This window comes from Coregonus clupeaformis, chromosome 3 (assembly GCF_020615455.1).
Source record: "Coregonus clupeaformis isolate EN_2021a chromosome 3, ASM2061545v1, whole genome shotgun sequence".
NCBI classification, from domain to species: domain Eukaryota; kingdom Metazoa; phylum Chordata; class Actinopteri; order Salmoniformes; family Salmonidae; genus Coregonus; species Coregonus clupeaformis.
In genome coordinates this window covers 16005551-16027446 of record NC_059194.1, presented here as the reverse complement: position 1 = coordinate 16027446, position 21896 = coordinate 16005551, and the positions used below count along the sequence as shown (strand labels likewise).

Here is a 21896-nt window from a genome sequence, read left to right as displayed (position 1 = left end):
TCTTTCTGAAGAGAATAACTCTGCCAGGTAAGACACCTTCATCCTTTGGTTCTTTCTGAAGAGAATAACTCTGCCAGGTAAGACACCTTCATACTTTGGTTCTTTCTGAAGAGAATAACTTTTCCAGGTAAGATGCCTTCATCCTTTGGTTCTTTCTGAAGAGAATAACTCTGCCAGGTAAGACGCCTTCATCCTTTGGGATTGCCGGCCTGCTCTGTACCACACCACAGATACAGGCACACACACACACAAACGCAGGCACACATGCACACACACACGTGCATATTGTAGTCTACCTGTTGGAGCAGCGTTTCCCAAATTCGGTCCTGGAGATCCCAAGGGATGCACGTTTTGGTTTTTACCCTAGCACTACACAGCTGATTAAAATGATCAGAGCTTGATGATTAGTTGATTATTTGTATCAGCTGTGTAGTGCTAGGACAAAAACCAAAACGTGCACCCCTTGGGGTCCTGAAGACCGAGTTTGGGAAACCCTGCGTTAAAGGCACGTTGATGTAAGATGCTGCAGTGTCTGACTTTAAATCTATTCAATACTGCTTATGAAACATGCATATCTAAAAGTATTTAGACGTTATTAAAGTAGCCTACTTGGAATTTATTACATTTCTTTTTACACAAGCTGTATGTGAATTTCTTGATTAGTTTGCCAATTTTAGTTTGTGCACAATTTCTCTTTTCATTTTTTTACACAAAGCATTAGAATGAAAATGTCTCAATTTATTTTCAAATTGTTTAAAAATGTGTTGCATTTTGTATTTCCTTCCCCAGCGTTTTATGGTAGAACCGAACTATTTTGTTCCTCAGGTTATCTCAGGACTTTCAATGTGTCTTTCTTGGTAGCACCACATTGTGGAGAGTCTGCCACTTCTCAGCCTTATTCATTCTGAAAGCTGTTCTCTCTAGGGCAAACACCAGGCTTTTTTCCCTCCATGAAGCCAATGGACAGCTTATGTCCAGAGAGGCGAGCCTTACACATAATTCTGTGGGCACAGTACAGAGTAAATACATTTAGCATTTTATATTCATATCCCGGGGTTCAACTGATCTTTGTTCTGAACCACATAAAACATTCATGTTCTTATTTGTTTATTTTCAAACCCACGGAAATAAAGCCTCGCTCTGTATCCTCTTAGATGTGTAAAATAAATGTTTATTGACTAATGTTATATTTAGACTAAAGCCCTCCGTTTTCACTTCCTACCATATGGCATGAGGATTTTCAGCATTTTAAATTGCATATTTAAAACAGTGCCAAGATATAAAGCTGCAAAACTCTGCAAAGTAGCTCCATTCTTTTATGACTAATAAAATAAAATTTAAGCAAGGGTGGATTAAGTACTAAAATAAATATATGACAACTTGAAGCTATTACATTTAGTCCTATATTCAGTTTCAGTTGGTAATAGTAGGAGAAAGCAAACCATTAACATTTTAGTAGAGATAATTAGGCAGACCTTGGTGAAAATTGGGAAAGGATTCAATGAGAAAATCACACAAATAATGCCAATCTTAGTTCTTCTGATTCTGGTAAAACTAGTTGAGAACCATTACTGCAGCACAGCAAGACACGTAGATATAATAATAGTAGACGTTGGTTCAACACTAGAGTTGTTAAATGGCACATTTTCTGGGGGATTGGGTTCTGTTGACCTGATGAAGAGGATGGCTGTGTCTGCCGTTTGGGTGGTCCTGAGCTTCGTTAGGACCCACGTCCGCCTTCGACTGGATGTGTTGTGTGGCTCTCTGGGGTTGTATGGGGCTCTATGGGGCTCTCCAAGATGGGGGGGAGAGTATAGCCGGCGCTGGCCCCTCTCACCGTGAAGGCCCAGCTTGTCAAACTTAATGTACATTTTCCAACGCGTGGAGAGGTGAGGCGAGGCCGATTGGCACACAAACTCTTCTTTGTGTGCTTTTAACAATACCTCTTCCAGATGTTTCATGTTTGGTCTGTGAATTAATACTTATCAAAATGGTAATGTTTTGATAGTGTATTTATTAGGTTCCACTGAACATTGCTAATAGCTAATGAAGACTACTAAAAACACAAAAACAGCCACAAACTCACCACGTAAGCAGGGAAACTTTGGGTCTGTTGAGTATTTTAAACATAAATAAAGTATGTGTCCGAGTGCAGGGGATGGGTGGGGATAGCTCACATACTGTAACACCAAGGGCAGTTATTCATTGCACTCTTCAATGTAGCTTTACATTGACACTGTATAGTCTAGATGTAGTCACTGTGAACACTCGTGCTTCCTTCCTCTGAGAAACAGGGACTTGTGTGGTGGGGGTCGGCTCGTCCAGCCGTGTCCACACTGTACGCTCGGCTCGGCTCGCCATAAGCGCTCTAGGCCAATGAAGGGCCCTCATCACACCGACAAACTCCTCACTGTCTGGTCCTCCCTTCTCTTCTTTTCTCAACCACCCCTTTCATTTTCCAGAGGAAGAAAATATTTATTTGGATTTGGTTTTGTACCCCGTCCCTCTCTCTCCCTCTCCCCACCTCCCTCCTATATAAATTGGGACAGTAGTCTTCTTTTGCTTCTTATTTTGTGTTTAATTATCTGTATTTTTCTTAACACCACATATATTTCTCCTCGACTTGGCAGAGTACGACACAATGCAAACAGCTATTCCCAGGCTAATAAGTGCTCTTTTTTTTTTTTCTTCGTCCGGGGTATTGAGAATGTTTAAATTACAGGGTAAGCATACCTATTCATCCCCCTGAATCTCTCCTCTGGATATTCTTGGATGTGGAGTGTGTGTGACCTGCCAGAGGCGAGTGGTTAAAAATGAAAGATTAATCTCTGATTTATTGTTTCCAATATGTACATGAACAACGTCAACGTTTTATTATAGAAATCCCTCTCCAGAAATATAGGCTCCGGTTACGGCTGACTCGTGATTTCCCCAAGATTATGAGCTTTGTTAAAACAAACGCTTATAAAGGGGACCAAAACAACCCAGACGGAATGCTCACAAATTACAGTACAATTGAATTTTGGCTTCTCTTGTCACATTATTTTCCAGTTGATCGACTTACTTTCACTTTTTAGTCAGAAGTTGATCATGTCAAAAATAAGCTAACAAGTCAAGCCAAATGTTGATAGTTTTGTAATATGTGTGCTTTCATTGCAGCAGCGTTTGTTTGAAACATTGAAGTCAGTGAATAATTTCTAATGATTTAAGTTTCTCCATTTCTTCTTCCCTTAGGCAACTTGAATGTTACCCTGCAAGTGTGGGATATTGGAGGTCAAACGATTGGAGGGAAAATGCTGGATAAATATGTCTATGGTGCTCAGGTACTGTAACAACCACACACACACACACACACTCAATAAACGCTGAGGTGGTCCGTCGTTCTTCACGATAGAGCTCTGAACCTTTTAACTGTATTTAACTCATTTACAATGTAGTAGTGTTTCCCTATTAGGCTTGGGTAATTAATAAGCCTTTATGATAATATTAGTGCAACAGGACCCTGCACAGATTGCAGCCAAGTTTTACTACTTAGCTGGTCATATGGACTACACAGTGTACAGCATGAGGGGGAGTAAGAAATACCTTTCTCCCTTTCCCCGCTCTAACTTCATTATTTATTAACAAAATAAGCATATTTACTAATTAATGTGAATAGAGTGAGGTTTGTGTTGACACTGCAATAACACGTGGGCGGGAGTGTTATGTTTGTGCGTTTGCTTCACTCCGCTAAGCAACATCCATAAGTGGTTGTTGCTATATAGGCTACCATTATCTGTCACCCAAAGCCACTGTCTACGCTCTCAAAGCTGCACTTGTTTGAAGAGGTATAGATATAGCTATAGATCCGGTCTAGCTGAAGAGCATGGGGCCTGTATGGGATGTAGAGACTGAGACAACACTTGATGCTGTTCTTGTGTGTACACTACCGTTCAAAAGTTTGGGGTCACTTAGAAATGTCCTTGTTTTCCATGAAAACATAAATTAAATGAGTTTGAATAGGAAATATAGAAAAATGCATAGGAAATGTAGTCATTGACAAGGTTAGAAATAATGATTTTTAAAAGAAATAGTAATTGTGTCCTTCAAACTTTGCTTTTGTCAAATAATCCTCAATTTGCAGCAATTACAGCCTTGCAGACCTTTTGGCAGTCTAGTTGTCAATTTGTTGAGGTAATCTGAAGAGATTTCACCCCATGCTTCCTGAAGCACCTCCCACAGGTTGGATTGGTTTGATGGGCACTTCTTACGTACCATACGGTCAAGCTGCTCCCACAACAGCTCAATAGGGTTGAGATCCGGTGACTGTGCTGGCCACTCCATTATAGACAGAATACCAGTTGAATGCTTCTTCCCTAAATAGTTCTTGCATAGTTTGGAGCTGTGCTTTGGGTCATTGTCCTGTTGTAGGAGGAAATTGACTCCAATCAAGCGCCTTCCTTCTTCAAGATCCCTTTTACCCTGTACAAATCTCCCACTTTACCACCACCAAAGCAACCCCAGACCATCCCATTGCCTCCACCATGCTTGACAGATGGCATCAAGCACTCCTCCAGCATCTTTTCATTTGGTCTGCATCTCACAAATGTTATTCTTTGTGATCCGAACACCTCAAACTTCGATTGGTATGTTCATAACACTTTTTTCCAATCTTCCTCTGTCCAGTGTCTGTGTTCTTTTGCTCATCTTAATATTTTCTTTTTATTGGCCAGTCTGAGATATGGCTTTTTCTTTGCAACTCTGCCTAGAAGGTCAGCATCCCGGAGTCGCCTCTTCACTGTTGACGTTTAGACTGGTGTTTTGCGGGTACTATTTAATGAAGCTGCCAGTTGAGGACCTGTGAGGCATCTGTTTCTCAAACTAGACACTAATGTATTTGTCCTCTTGCTCAGTTGTGCACCGGGGCCTCCCACTCCTCTTTCTATTCTGGTTAGAGCCAGTTTGCGCTGTTATGTGAAGGGAGTAGTACACAGTGTTGTACGAGATCTTCAGTTTCTTGGCAATTTCTCGCATGGAATAGCCTTTATTTCTCAGAACAAGAATAGACTGACAAGTTTCAGAAGAAAGTTATTTGTTTCTGGCCATTTTGAGCCTGTAATCGAAGCCACAATTGCTGATGCTCCAGATACTAAACTAGTCTCAAGAAGGCCAGTTATTGCTTCTTTAATCAGCACAACAGTTTTCAGCTGTGCTAACATAATTGCAAATGGGTTTTCTAATGATCAATTAGCCTTTTAAAATGATAAACTTGGATTAGCAAACACAATGTGCCATTGGAACACAGGACTGATGGTTGCTGATAATGGGCCTCTGTACGCGTATGTACAGTGGGGAGAACAAGTATTTGATACACTGCCGATTTTGCAGGTTTTCCTACTTACAAAGCATGTAGAGGTCTGTAATTTTTATCATAGGTACACTTCAACTGTGAGAGACGGAATCTAAAACAAAAATCCAGAAAAATCACATTGTATATTTTTTAAGTAATTAATTTGCATTTTATTGCATGACATAAGTATTTGATCACCTACCAACCAGTAAGAATTCCGGCTCTCACAGACCTGTTAGTTTTTCTTTAAGAAGCCCTCCTGTTCTCCACTCATTACCTGTATTAACTGCACCTGTTTGAACTCGTTACCTGTATAAAAGACACCTGTCCACACACTCAATCAAACAGACTCCAACCTCTCCACAATGGCCAAGACCAGAGAGCTGTGTAAGGACATCAGGGATAAAATTGTAGACCTGCACAAGGCTGGGATGGGCTACAGAACAATAGGCAAGCAGCTTGGTGAGAAGGCAACAACTGTTGGCGCAATTATTAGAAAATGGAAGAAGTTCAAGATGACGGTCAATCACCCTCGGTCTGGGGCTCCATGCAAGATCTCACTTCGTGGGGCATCAATGATCATGAGGAAGGTGAGGGATCAGCCCAGAACTACATGGCAGGACCTGGTCAATGACCTGAAGAGAGCTGGGACCACAGTCTCAAAGAAAACCATTAGTAACACACTACGCCGTCATGGATTAAAATCCTGCAGCGCACGCAAGGTCCCCCTGCTCAAGCCAGCGCATGTCCAGGCCCGTCTGAAGTTTGCCAATGACCATCTGGATGATCCAGAGGAGGAATGGGAGAAGGTCATGTGGTCTGATGAGACACAAATATAGTTTTTTGGTCTAAACTCCACTCGCCGTGTTTGGAGGAAGAAGAAGGATGAGTACAACCCCAAGAACACCATCCCAACCGTGAAGCATGGAGGTGGAAACATCATTCTTTGGGGATGCTTTTCTGCAAAGGGGACAGGACGACTGCACCGTATTGAGGGGAGGATGGATGGGGCCATGTATCGCGAGATCTTGGCCAACAACCTCCTTCCCTCAGTAAGAGCATTGAAGATGGGTCGTGGCTGGGTCTTCCAGCATGACAACGACCCGAAACACACAGCCAGGGCAACTAAGGAGTGGCTCCGTAAGAAGCATCTCAAGGTCCTGGAGTGGCCTAGCCAGTCTCCAGACCTGAACCCAATAGAACATCTTTGGAGGGAGCTGAAAGTTCGTATTGCCCAGCGACAGCCCCGAAACCTGAAGGATCTGGAGAAGGTCTGTATGGAGGAGTGGGCCAAAATCCCTGCTGCAGTGTGTGCAAACCTGGTCAAGACTTACAGGAAACGTATGATCTCTGTAATTGCAAACAAAGGTTTCTGTACCAAATATTAAGTTCTGCTTTTCTGATGTATCAAATACTTATGTCATGCAATAAAATGCAAATTAATTACTTAAAAATCATACAATGTGATTTTCTGTTTTAGATTCCGTCTCTCACAGTTGAAGTGTACCTATGATAAAAATTACAGACCTCTACATGCTTTGTAAGTAGGAAAACTTGCATAATCGGCAGTGTATCAAATACTTGTTCTCCCCACTATAGATATTCCATTAACAATCAGCCGTTTCCAGATACAATAGCCATTTACAACCACAATGTCTACACTGTATTTCTGATCAATTTGATGTTATTTTAATGGACAAAAAATTGCTTTTATTTTGAAAACAAGGACATTTCTAAGTGACCCCAAACCTTTGAACGGTAGTGTAGGTCGGTTCTGTCGGTCTCTGTACTGTAATACCACCTCAGCCGCCCTGCCCCGCACACTCACACCCAACAACAACGTGTCGTCCATCAATGCCACATTGGAATACTTTGCTCTGCGGGTTTCTCACCAGCGCTTTATGGGGCTTTCACAACCATTGTTCGACGAGCCACGGGCGACAATCAATCATAGTCATTGGTAGCGACGTGCTGCAATTGTAACTGACACAAACTGTCGTCACCGGCCTTGTGTTGTGACATTGCTGCAGTTCTGTTTCATGATGATGCAATCAAAGGCGAGACATTATTTATTTTGGTCCCTTTTCATATTCTATAGTCTTTTGGAATGGTGAAGAGCTAACTGACACAGTTTTGGCACTTGAGGCTTTTGTTTTTAACATGGAAGTGTTTCATCTTTGTTTACATATAAGCTAGTACAGACGCCAGCTTTAACGGTCTGGTTACTCGGACGGACACCTTTTGTGCTTTGCTATAGGACTGCTTCCGTTCTTGTACTTACGCTGACAATACTTCCACAAAGTATTTCGACGAAGGGAGGAGGATGAGACCTCATTCATAACCACCCGTATACTACCCTCTTTTATTTGTAAGCACAGACAACAGAGCCAATTTTGTTGCCAGAGAACCTAACCTAACCCCTATCCTACCTTCCTATGCTTGTTTGACTGGGTGGACAAAACTCTGCGGTCCCCCTCGCCTCGATGTCCACAGACAGACAGATTAGACTGTAGGCGTAGTGGTGGGCTGTATGTTCTTAGCATGTCTCTCTGCATCTGTAACAGCGATATAGATCTTTTAATGCCATGACTGGCTTAGAGAGAGCCGAGGAGGTGCTAACTCCGTGTGTGTGTGTGTGTTTTGAGACGGAGGGGGGGTAAGAAGAAGGGTAACTGTCTTTTCTCAGACACTAGTGCCACCTGCTGTTCACACTCAAACCTCTCTGGCATGTTTGTTCTCATCTTATGTCAAATTTAATTCGTTTTGGAATGTTGTGATTACATCATTTTAGATTTTCCATGGTATTGTTTTTCAGGGTGTTCTTCTAGTGTACGACATTACAAACTACCAGAGCTTTAAGAATCTGGAGGACTGGTACGGCATGGTCAAGAAGGCCAACGAAGAGTCTGACGTCCAGCCTGTGGTCTCCCTGGTGGGAAACAAAAGTGAGTATCTAAAACAAAGCTCTCTGACACACACGCAGGTAGCCTAGCGGTTAAGAGCGTTGGGCCAGTAACTGAAAGGTCGCTGGTTCGAATCCTCGAGCCGGCAAGGTAGAAAAATCTGCCCTTAACTCCGAACAACAACTGCTCCCCAGGTGATGACGTGGACGTCGATTTAAGGCAGCCCCAGCACCTCTCTGATTCAGAGGGGTTGGGTTAAATGCAGAGGACACATTTCAGTTGAATGCATTCAGTTGTGCAACTGACCAGGTATCTCCTTTACCTTTCCTTTCTTCTGATCATAGGCCACACTCTTACACATCATAAAAGAGACTGAAGACTAAAGCAGACGACTCAACTATAATGTATAAACACTGAGAGCTGTGAAGAGAATGTCATTTTCAGTGCAGAAAGATCAATCACAATTGTCTCTGCCGGTGAAATGTTTTATTCACTCTTTTATACACTGCATGCTTTAGCAGTACAGCAGTGACCATATTACTGTATCCAGCTCTATTTTGCAGTATGGCAGCGACCATATTACTGTATCCAGCTCTATTTTGCAGTATGGCAGCGACCATATTACTGTACGAGCTCTATTTTGCGGTACACAGAGACCATATTACTGTATCCAGCTCTCTTTTACGGTCCGGCCGCAACATTATTACTGTATCCAGCTCTATTTAGCAGTACAGCAGCGACCGCATTACTGTATCAGGCTGTATATTGCGGTACGGCAGCGACCGTATTACTCTGTGTGTGTCTGTGTGTGTCTCTGTGTGTCTGTGTGTATCTGTGTGTGTGTCTCTGTCTTTCTGTGTGTGTGTCTCTGTGTGTCTCTGTGTGTCTCTGTGTGTCTCTGTGTGTGTCTGTGTGTGTCTCTGTGTGTCTCTGTCTTTCTGTGTGTGTGTCTCTGTGTGTCTCTGTGTGTGTGTCTCTGTGTGTCTGTGTGTCTGTGTGTGTCTCTGTGTGTCTCTGTCTTTCTGTGTGTGTGTCTCTGTGTCTGTGTATGTCTCTGTGTGTGTCTCTGTGTGTCTGTGTGTGTCTATGTGTGTGTCTATGTGTCTCTCTGTGTGTGTGTGTCTGTGTGTGTGTGTCTCTGTGTGTCTATGTGTGTCTCTGTGTGTCTATGTGTGTCTCTGTGTGTCTCTGGGTGTGTGTCTCTGTGTCTGTGTGTCTCTGTGTGTCCATGTGTGTCTCTGTGTGTGTGTCTCTCTGTGTCTCTGTCTTTCTGTGTGTGTGTCTCTGTGTGTCTCTGTCTTTCTGTGTGTCTCTGTGTGTGTCTCTGTCTTTCTGTGTGTCTCTGTGTGTCTCTGTGTGTCTGTGTGTCTCTGTGTGTGTCTCTGTGTGTGTCTGTGTGTGTGTCTCTGTCTTTCTGTGTGTGTCTGTGTGTCTGTGTGTGTGTCTGTGTCTCTGTGTGTGTCTCTGTGTGTGTGTCTGTGTATGTCTCTGTGTGTCTCTGTGTGTCTCTGTTTTTCTGTGTGTGTCTCTGTGTGTGTGTCTCTGTGTGTGTGTCTCTGTGTGTATGTCTCTGTGTGTGTGTCTCTGTGTGTGTGTCTCTGTGTGTGTGTCTCTGTGTGTATGTCTCTGTGTGTGTCTCTGTGCGTCTGTGTGTCTCTGTGTGTCTCTGTGTGTCTCTGTGTGTCTCTCTGTGTCTCTGTGTGTGTCTCTCTGTGTCTCTCTGTGTCTCTCTGTGTCTCTCTGTGTGTCTCTGTGTGTCTCTGGGTGTCTCTCTGTGTCTCTGGGTGTCTCTGTGTGTGTCTGTGTGTGTAGGAGTGTGTTGCAGCCGATAATACCAGATAGGCCTTTGTGTGTTAGGGCTCAAGCTAATTGATGTGTTTCGATTAGCTAATTGATATTGAGGAGCAGGGTCTCCTGGGGCGATGGGAACGGTGATGTTTGCGTGCTCTTGGGAGTGACCCTCCGTGATTTAAGACCCTGGTGTGGTGGCTACGGGGCACCCTCCCTCTACTCTAACTCCAGCCTGGACACCACTTTGGATGAGGAGAGGATATTAGATGATAACCAGACAACCTTTTCCAACCCCCCCGCCCATCCGCCCCTCTCCAAAATAAAGACTAATAATGATGACTGTGTTTTTTTAAACATCCCCTCTGACAGATGGGGAGACATTGCTGCCGCCGTGTTATTGTAAAGCACCCAGTCACAGACCCGTGTGTAATGATGGCTGTCGACTGTCCAGCCTCGAACCCCTCCGCCCCACTCCTCCTCCGCCCCAGTGATGAATGGCCCACAGAGTGGTATCTACACAGGAAGCCTCTCTAATGTTACTCAACGGGGGCGTTTAGGTCAGGGCTTAATATGCCTGTCTAGCGCAGGGATTCTCTTGTCTTCGCATTAGGGCGCATCTCTTAATGCCCGGCCTAACGGCAGGCGCCTCTGTATTTAGGCTACATTTTGTATACTGTCGGTGAGTGTGTCTGTGTAAACGTGTGTGTAAGTGCGTTTGTATAGTGTGTGTCAGTGCGTATACTGTAATATGTATTTAAGAAGTGTATAGCCCTCTGTCAGGGTCCCCCTTCGCCCGCTCAGTCAGTCTGCTCTTAATGGCCGTATTGCTAAGAATCGCCCATGTGTGTTTTTTCGGCTCCTACAGTCCGCAAAGAAGAAAAACAAAATCCCACACAGATTGCCCTACCAGGAGCAATCAATTACCTAGCGAGACTTTATGAATCCCTGAACCCTCTCACGGACTCCGTTTCTTCAGAGGGCATGAAGAGAGAGTTAGTCTAGCTATCTTGTGGGAATTGCCCACACAGACATTTCTGTTTTGCTTTCTTTTTTCCCCCTCCCCTGCTCCGTCATCTTTCGCTCTTTTGCCGAGGAGCCCCTCTAACACTTTTATGTATCATAGCTCTCTTTTTATTTTATTTTATTTTTTTACCAAGTGCCCGGCTGTCACCCAGTTATAATGAATAGAACAAAAAATATACAGCATTCTTAGGGGGAATGTTGAGATGTTGTTTTGTAGGTTCCCATGAAATCCAAAAGAGTGAAATAGCCACCAGCCCTCAGACCATGTCAATTGAAATAGAAGGACCTAACCAGGAGCTTATAAGAGTATGATTTGCACTATACAGATTTATGAGAGGGCAAGTCCTCTGGGAGATCCCTTCTCTCTCTTAACCACTGACATGTTTTACTGTTGTTTCCCTTCATCATTCACTCTCACTTATCATATATGCAGTACTAGTGCGTTATCTACAGTGGGGAAAAAAAGTATTTAGTCAGCAACCAATTGTGCAAGTTCTCCCACTTAAAAAGATGAGAGAGGCCTGTAATTTTCATCATAGGTACACGTCAACTATGACAGACAAATTGAGAAAAGAAAATCCAGAAAATCACATTGTAGGATTTTTTATGAATTTATTTGCAAATTATGGTGGAAAATATGTATTTGGTCACCTACAAACAAGCAAGATTTCTGGCTCTCACAGACCTGTAACTTCTTCTTTAAGAGGCTCCTCTGTCCTCTACTCGTTACCTGTATTAATGGCACCTGTTTGAACTTGTTATCAGTATAAAAGACACCTGTCCACAACCTCAAACAGTCACACTCCAAACTCCACTATGGCCAAGACCAAAGAGCTGTCAAAGGACACCAGAAACAAAATTGTAGACCTGCACCAGGCTGGGAAGACTGAATCTGCAATAGGTAAGCAGCTTGGTTTGAAGAAATCAACTGTGGGAGCAATTATTAGGAAATGGAAGACATACAAGACCACTGATAATCTCCCTCGATCTGGGGCTCCACGCAAGATCTCACCCCCGTGGGGTCAAAATGATCACAAGAACGGTGAGCAAAAATCCCAGAACCACACGGGGGGACCTAGTGAATGACCTGCAGAGAGCTGGGACCAAAGTAACAAAGCCTACCATCAGTAACACACTACGCCGCCAGGGACTCAAATCCTGCAGTGCCAGACGTGTCCCCCTGCTTAAGCCAGTACATGTCCAGGCCCGTCTGAAGTTTGCTAGAGTGCATTTGGATGATCCAGAAGAGGATTGGGAGAATGTCATATGGTCAGATGAAACCAAAATAGAACTTTTTGGTAAAAACTCAACTCGTCGTGTTTGGAGGACAAAGAATGCTGAGTTGCATCCAAAGAACACCATACCTACTGTGAAGCATGGGGGTGGAAACATCATGCTTTGGGGCTGTTTTTCTGCAAAGGGACCAGGACGACTGATCAGTGTAAAGGAAAGAATGAATGGGGCCATGTATCGTGAGATTTTGAGTGAAAACCTCCTTCCATCATCAAGGGCATTGAAGATTAAACATGGCTGGGTCTTTCAGCATGACAATGATTCCGAACACACCACCCGGGCAACGAAGGAGTGGCTTCGTAAGAAGCATTTCAAGGTCCTGGAGTGGCCTAGCCAGTCTCCAGATCTCAACCCCATAGAAAATCTTTGGAGGGAGTTGAAAGTCCGTGTTGCCCAGCGACAGCCCCAAAACATCACTGCTCTAGAGGAGATCTGCATGGAGGAATGGGTCAAAATACCAGCAACAGTGTGTGAAAACCTTGTGAAGACTTACAGAAAATGTTTGACCTGTGTCATTGCCAACAAAGGGTATATAACAAAGTATTGAGAAACTTTTGTTATTGACCAAATACTTATTTTCCACCATAATTTGCAAATAAATTCATTTAAAATCCTACAATGTGATTTTCAGGATTTTTTTTTCAATTTGTCTGTCATAGTTGACGTGTACCTATGATGAAAATTACAGGCGCCTCTCATCTTTTTAAGTGGGAGAACTTGCACAATTGGTGGCTGACTAAATACTTTTTTTCCCCACTGTACTTGCTTTTGGATGTCTACAGTACTCTGTACGAACAGTCAGAGAGGGTAAGGCTTTGAAGAGGACAGTCTGACCCCCACCATTTATTTCTACCTGTGCAATGCTTTTGAGACAGACGCTAATAAGAACCCCTCATTATCTTTGCCAAACCTCAGTATACTCAGCCTAATTGAGCTTAAACGGAAATTCTTATTTGGGATGCTGTTGTTCCCTCCTCTCCTTACCCTGGCCTGCCTGACCGCCCTCCACTGCCATTTGGCTGGTGGGGAACAGCCTCCCCATTCTCTGTTTAACACGGCCGTGTAGGGTTAAGGTGCTTGTTAAGCCCGGCGTTGGGCCCCTCCTTGCCCTCCACATGCTGTCCAGACCCTTGTGTTAAATAATGGCACCACTTGTAACAATTCAGGGAGGAAGCCAATGAAATATTTTATTGAGGACACACACGTATATACACACACACACACATAAACGCACACACATAGAAACTCGCACACAGAAACACAAACACTATGCACACACAGACACGCACACACACACACACACACACACACACACACAGAGAGAGACATAGAGAAACATAAAGACACTCAAACACTTGCAGAGGTGGGCTTTTCTGGGAACACATGGGTAATGGAAGAATGCTCAGCTCTTGGTCTGTCTAAACATACTATAACTGTTTATTACAGCACAGCCCAGTGTAACACCGTATGGTACACAGTATCCTCTCAGGAAAATGTAGACATCATATGCATGCAGTCTCCCTCACTCATTAAGATATTGTTTCGCTATACTATTCAATGAGCATACAATATAGCTCAGTATTTGTATTATTTATTTTACACAGCCATTATGTGTCGATATTTCGGACCCTACTCTATAGTTTATCTATGCAATGAATGATGTCTGAAGTCAATGTATTGTAAATAATCGATCAAGTACAACTTTTTTTCATTTGATATTTTATGTGATGTCTCATGATCATCTTAAAGGGATAGTTCAGCGATTTTATATATTTAATATTTATTTCCTTACGTTGAATGCAGTCTATGAACAAGGAGTGACTGCAATACACACATTGGTTTTGTTAATTAAACTAGCTACTGCAAACAATTAGCATCATTAGCACCTCCGTACCTCCGTACCTTCAGGCTCTGATCAGTCCCTACACCCAAACGAGGGCATTGCGTTCATCCACCTCTGGCCTGCTGGCTCCCCTACCTCTGCGGAAGCACAGTTCCCGCTCAGCCCAGTCAAAACTGTTCGCTGCTCTGGCACCCCAATGGTGGAACAAGCTCCCTCACGACGCCAGGACAGCGGAGTCACTCACCACCTTCCGGAGACATTTGAAACCCCACCTCTTTAAGGAATACCTGGGATAGGATAAAGTAATCCTTCTACCCCCCCCCCCCCTTACCCCACCCCCCAAAAAAACAAAAACATTGTAAAGTGGTTATCCCACTGGCTTAAAGGTGAATACACCAATTTGTAAGTCGCTCTGGATAAGAGCGTCTGCTAAATGACGCAAATGTAAATGTAAAATCCATCTCCCCCGTTTAGCATGTTTTAAATGTAATGTCCAAAATAAATAATCTTAAAATAATTTAAACCAATTAATTGAGTAACCCAATCCATTTAAGAGGTGATTATTGCATGACATTTGATACGTGCTAAACGTTGCAGATTGATTTACATGAGGAATTTATCCCAAAATGCTAATGTTGCTAATTGTTTGCGTTGGCCAGTTGAACAAAACCAAAGTGTGGATTGCAGTCACTCCTTGTCCATAGACTGCTTTCAAGGTAAGGAAACAAATGATCTTAATATGCAAAATCACTGAACTATCCCTTTAAAACCTTGAAATACTGTGTTTGGGTCATTACCTGAATAATTTATCGAATGTATTTAACAAGTGGCATGTTTATGCTGACATTGGAACTGTGCACCCTCTTTTCATTCTGCAGTTTATCAAGCCAATTTGTTTTTATTAAGAGGGGACCACTGGACCCCTGCTACCCCCGCATTCCCTTTCCCTTTCGGTATCACTATCCCTTAGGAGCTCTGGGGGCATCCATCATGGGCTCCCACAGCCCTTATTTGGGTGACTTAAATGGGTTCAGTTCTCTTAACCCCTCCTCATCACTCATGCCTTTTAGCACGGAGGTTCTGACGCTTTTCAGCTCGGCAGATCCACGCTGGCTCGCCATGGGAAATGTTCCAGATCCACGCTGGCTCGCCATGGGAAATGTTCCAGATCCATGCTTTCTCGCCATGGGACATGTTCCAGATCCACGCTGGCTCTCCATGGGAGATAAGACCTGCACCAAGAGACTGTCCCTTGCTTTTTTTCCTTCTCTCTCTCTCACACACACAATCTCTTTCTTTCAGTCACACACTTAGCCCTGTACTTACACACTATCTTTCGGAAGTTTGAACTAACATGTTCACTTTCCCTGCCTTTTACAGTAATGTCTTCATTGGCTCTGTGTGTCAAACAACATGCGTGTTTACCTTCTACATGGTACGGCAAACCTTTCCACGTACTGTTACCCATCACACTCTTCTTCACTGCCGCCCATTCGGCTATGTGAAAACGCAAATGCCTATTTCTCAAAACTTGGTTATTGTACAGATGTAGGATCTTAATTTGATCACCCTGTTGCAGGTTTGCTTTCCTGCAATACAAGCTTCTGAAGTTTGTAATTTCCATTTTGAGATTTGAGACTTTATTTTCCCTTGCGAAAACGTTATAAACCCCTAAAAAAAAAAAAATCCACTTAATAATTCACATTTCCTGTTGCTGCAGGATTATTTTCCTGCTGTATCAAACTGGCTCAAATGAAGATCCTACATCTGTATAACATCTCTAAACTCGGTTCTCGTATAACATGTCTCTCCTCCACCAACATTGTCCGGACGGAGTTGTTTGCCCTCTTGGCAAGGCCCAGGGTGGAGGCCTCCCCCTCCTCCTCTCCACTCCCCTCAACCCCCTGCCCCAGTAAAGCTGCCACAGTTCCTGTCTGTTCTGTGTAGGCCTGCACATTTCTTAATAGAGATGCTCAGAAGTCCAGGAGCCCGGAGGAGCTCAATGCGCTTCTGTTTTTGGTTTAGCTCAGAAATGTTTTTCCTGGCTTGGCCCGCTCGTACTTAGGTCCTCTTACAACAAACTAAAAGGCCCTAATTGCCCCAGAGGGAACGGTTTAGCCACAATAGACATGTGGTGGGACAAAAGCCCAGTCCTTCAACCCCCCCCAGATATAGGAGATGTACACGTCAGCAGTGTCTGTGTAGCGCTGCAGGGAGGGTGACCGCAGGTTCGACACTGTAAAACATTATATATACAGTCTATAGATCCCGGTAAGGGATGGTGCATGCTTGGGTAAAGATTAGGAATGTTTACAGTATACACCAAGTCCAGCGTTTCCTGTTGTTTTTCTTCCTTCCATTTTATTAAAGGGAAACACTGGCCGGATTGGATGTTTATTGTATCGAATCTGAAGCACGACCACATTAGCTAAAGCAGCAGGCCCTCTTGGCGCAAAATAATTATCTGTGTGATAATTAGAGATTCAGGTTACTATGACGCAGTGGGAGGCTGAGGATGAATGGGAAGGTTTAGCACTTTGTTGCAGATAAGCCAGCCAGGCACCCAATGGAAAAATGGCGGCCATTGAAAACATGCCTGTACACTCATCTCTCCTACTCCGTCCCGAGCCTGCAGTAAAATGAAAAGTCCTCATTCATTTTAGCCATCCATAAAGCAAATATTGTTGCACGTGCAGTAGATGATCAGTCTTCGGATGCCTTCTTGTGTGGTAAGTCATGGGCCATTTAAGTTGCACAACGCAGCACAGCTTAGCCACCTGACCCGACGGCAGCCTGGAACCATCATCACGGTCAAACTGCGCTTTATTCCTTGGGTTTCTCCACAACATTGATATGGAGGAATGCCTGGACTAAGCTTATACAGCACAGGATACTTGCCGAGGCTGCTTTGGATTCGCTAGCATCACTTTAATAAAGCCTAATCTTAAGCTTTTGGCTGTTATTTGGGAGTGGGATGGGAAGCATCTCCTTCGTTCTTATTTTGCAATGTTACGTTTCAATCTTTAAAGTGGAACTGACAGCGCTTTACCAACATGAAATCTTATTAAAACCTATTCATATATACCCCCAGAAGAATATTATGCCTTTTATTTTTACATGAGCACTTAGATACTTTCGTAGAATGTTGGGGAATTACTTATACTAAGGCATTAGTGAAAATTCTATAGCAATATAGAGTGGGAACGCGGCCGTGCATTTGGACAATTTAATAGACACTGCAGTAAATAAAACCATCTGTCTTGTCCAGGACCGGACTCTACACAGACCGGTGCGCCATAGCCAATCAGAGCTACAGTAGGCCAATATGCAAATAATCAATTTGTCACACGGGCCTGCCATCATTCACTTTGAACTAGACTGTGTGTTTACAGGCAGTAGCAACAGAGCGACTTTAGATCATTAGAACACATTGGCCAAAAGCCACAAAATACACCTGCTGTGGCTTAACTTGGGAGTTTATGACAGCTTTAATGAATGATGCCTCATGGGTAAACTGTATGATTATGACGGCTTATGGCAAGTTGAATCAGGTGTTTTTGTCCGGGGCTACAACAAAAATGTGTGCTGTTGGGGGTACTGGGAAACACTGGCTAATGGGGATGGGATGTGTGTTATTATGAAGGCTCCTAGTGGCCTGTATGATTATTATGGCTCATAGTGCAGAGTATTACAGCTCGCCCATAAAAGCCCACTTAGTTTAACTGCGACATGAGAACTCCGAGGACCTGGCCAGTGAAACCCCGGGCAGCGTCTTGTGCGGTTTGCTCAGAACTGGGCCTTTTGTTCACTTTCACGAGTCCTCGGAGCCCGGTAACCCAGCCGGCTAGGCCCGCCGCCCCCATGTTTTACTGTGGCAGTGACAACCTCACACTCCCCAGTCCGCCCCCAGCTCCACTGTCCCGGCTACCGCTGGCCACTTTACAGTTTTTACACCCACTCACAGGGGAGTAAGACCACGCTCAATGTTGTTTTACGGGCCACTGTAGAGAAGCTGATTATGTTTGAAAGTGTGAGACGGGTGTGTACGAGCGGGATGTGTGCGTGTGTGTCCACACATGTGTTTTGGGAGGAATGGTCGGGTGACAAGATGAGCTGTGATCAATGAGCTGTCGACAGAACACTTCTGACCTGGAGGAAAGCTGGTCCCCTGACGGTCCTGGACCGTTTCAGGCCACCGGGGCTGGGGCGCCAAAGCACAAAGAGCGCTCTGTCTCTGTCAGGACCCCTCCTCCCTTCCCATGGGTTCCATCACGGCCCCACTCCCCCTGACACTCACCCTGACACTCACCCTGACGCTCACCCTGACGACATCAGGCTGCAACGCCTCATTGGCCTGCACGCTCTCTTGATACCTCCATCATCATTATCATAATAATAATAATAATAATAATAATAATAATAATAATAGCAGTGCTGAGTCACTCACACGTCTTACTGTACTTCTTTGACACAAATTACTGTTCGCTATTTGAGGTTACTGACTTTGATATGAAACACTTATTTTACTTGACTCAGATTCAGTCCTTTGGCCCCTCAATGAATGTAAGATTTTGATAACTATGAAATCACGATTGAAAATGAAACATTATAAATGGAGGTGATACTGAATATCTGAGATTTGGTTCTCGCTTTTGATGAGCTCCCGATAAAGACAGCAAGCTAATCAAACACGTGGCTTCACAAAATGGCAATATGGTGCACTAAAATGTGTAGGCCTGTCGACATTACCATAGATGTACTTCTTTAGCCAAAAAAAATCATACTTTTTCATAAACAGTATTTCATTGACATACTAACGTTTGGTAACATCAAATGTAGTATTTTTCCCTATTCCTCCAGAACTAAACAATACCCAGACTGTTTAGGCCCTATAAAAATGCACTAAAGTAGCGTTTAGGTATCCCAAGCCCTGGTTACTGCATGGCTTCTGAATGAATGCATGCGTGTTCCAGAGGCAAGACTGACATAATAATTCTAATGGCACTGGAGGAGATGGCTGCCATTTTTACGGGCTCCTAACCATCTGTGCTATTTTATAAGTTTTTCTGCGTTGTTTGTAACTTATTTTTTTACTTATTGTGTACATAATGTTGCTGCTATCGTCTCTTATGACCGAAAATAACTTCTGGACATCAGAACAGCAATTACTCACCTCGAACTGGACAAATATTTTTTATTTAACAAGTCCGATGCGAAGGAAATACAGCTTTCTCGGGAACGAGCCCAAATCCCCATAATTAGCGTGAAGAAAAGACAGAGAAAAATGGGGCGGGTGTTGGGCTGCCTTCTGAGAATTCGTAGGCGAGTGAGTAAACCTCCACTACCATCCGTTCTATTGGCCAACGTGCAATCATTGGAAAACAAAATGGAGGATCTACAATCAAGAATATCCTACCAACGGGACATTAAAAACTGTAATATCTTATGTTTCACCGAGTCGTGGCTGAACGACGACACGGATAATATAGAGCTGGCTGGATTTTCCATGCATCGGCAGGACAGAGAAGCTATGTCTGGTAAGACGAGGGGGCAGGGGTGTGTGTCTATTTGTCAATAACAGCTGGTGCGCGATGTCTAATATTAAAGAAGTCTCGAGGTATTGCTCGCCTGAGGTAGAGTACCTTATGATAAGCTGTAGACCACACTATCTACCAAGAGAGTTCTCATCTATATTATTTGTAGCCGTCTATTTACCACCACAAACCGATGCTGGCACTAAGACCGTACTCAACGAGCTGTATAAGGCCATAAGCAAACAAGAAAATGCTCATCCAGAAGCGGCGCTCCTACTGGCCGGGTACTTTAATGCAGGCAAACTTAAATCCGTTTTACCTCATTTCTACCAGCATGTCACATGTGCAACCACAGGGAAAAAAACTCTAGACCACCTTTACTCCACACACAGAGACGCATACAAAGCTCTCCCTCGCCCTCCATTTGGCAAATCTGACCATCATTCCATCCTCCTGATTCCTGCTTACAAGCAAAAACTAAAGCAGGAAGTACCAGTGACTCGCTCAATACAGAAGTGGTCAGATGACGTGGATGCTACGCTACAGGACTGTTTTGCTAGCACAGACTAGAATATGTTCCGGGATTCATCCAATGGCATTGAGGAGTATACCACCTCAGTCATCAGCTTCATCAATAAGTGCATCGACGACGTCGTCCCCACAGTGACCATACGTACATATCCCAACCAGAAGCCATGGATTACAGGCAACATCCACATCGAGCTAAAGGCTAGAGCTGCCGCTTTCAAGGAGCGGGACACTAATCCGGACGCTTATAAGAAATCCCGCTACGCCCTCAGACGAACCATCAAACAGGCAAAGCGTCAATACAGGATTAAGATTTAATCCTACTACACCGGCTCTGACGCTCGTCGAATGTGGCAGGGCTTGAAAACTATTACGGACTACAAAGGGAAACCCAGCCGCGAGCTGCCCAGTGACGCGAGCCTACCAGACAGGCTAAATGCCTTTTATGCTCGTTTCGAGGCAAGCAACACTGAAGCATGCATGAGAGCACCAGCTGTTCCGGACGACTGTGTGATAACGCTCTCGGTAGCCGATGTGAGCAAGACCTTTAAACAGGTCAACATTCACAAAGCCGCGGGGTCAGACGGATTACCAGGAAGTGTACTCAAAGCATGTGCGGACCAACTGGCAAGTGTCTTCACTGACATTTTCAACCTCTCCCTGACCGAGTCTGTAATGCCTACACTACCAGTCAAAAGTTTGGACATACCTACTCATTCAAGGTTTTTCTTTCTTTTTACAATTTTTGACATTGTAGAATAATAGTGAAGACATCAAAACTATGAAATAACACATATGGAATCATGTAGCAAACAAAAAAAGTATATTTTATATTTGAGAATCTTCAAATAGCCACCCTTTGCCTTGATGACAGCTTTACCCGCTGTCTATTATCTATGTACAGTGAGGGAAAAAAAGTATTTGATCTTCTGCTGATTTTGTACGTTTGCCCACTGACAAAGACATGATCAGTCTATAATTTTAATGATAGGTTTCTTTGAACAGTGAGAGACAGAATAACAACAAAAAAATCCAGTTCTGGAGACTGGCTAGGCCACTCTAGGACCTTAATGTGCTTCTTCTTGAGCCACTCCTTTGTTACCTTGGCCGTGTGTTTTGGGTCATTGTCATACTGGAATACCCATCCACGACCCATTTTCAATGCCCTGGCTGATTGAAGGAGGTTCTCACCCAAGGTTTGACGGTACATGGCCCCTTCCATCGTCCCTTTGATGCAGTGAAATTGTCCTGTCCCCTTAGCAGAAAAACACCCCCAAAGCATAATGTTTCCACCTCCATGTTTGACGGTGGGGATGGTGTTCTTGGGGTCATAGGCAGCATTCCTCCTCCTCCAAACACGGCGAGTTGAGTTGATGCCAAAGAGCTCGAATTTGGTCTCATCAACACTTTCACCCAGTTCTCCTCTGAATCATTCAGATGTTCATTGGCAAACTTCAGAAGGGCCTGTATATGTGCTTTCTTGAACAGGGGGACCTTGCGGGTGCTGCAGGATTTCAGTCCTTCACGGCATGGTGTGTTACCAATTGTTTTCTTGGTGACTATGGTCCCAGCTGCCTTGAGATCATTGACAAGATCCTCCCGTGTAGTTCTGGGCTGATTCCTCACCGTTCTCATGATCATTGCAACTCCAC

At 43.9% G+C, this 21896-nt stretch overlaps 1 protein-coding gene across 3 annotated transcripts in view; it reads left to right on the top strand.

The window, feature by feature from the left end:
- Positions 1–21896, top strand: part of LOC121541082 (ras-related protein Rab-28-like) — a 45558-nt gene that overhangs the window by 9292 nt on the left and 14370 nt on the right. For all 3 annotated transcript variants that reach the window (XM_041850078.2, XM_041850083.1, XM_041850074.1), the window contains exons 3-4: positions 3235–3323; positions 8145–8274. In XM_041850078.2, the coding sequence (XP_041706012.1) occupies positions 3235–3323; positions 8145–8274 (219 nt within the window). The remainder of the gene's footprint in view (positions 1–3234; positions 3324–8144; positions 8275–21896) is intronic.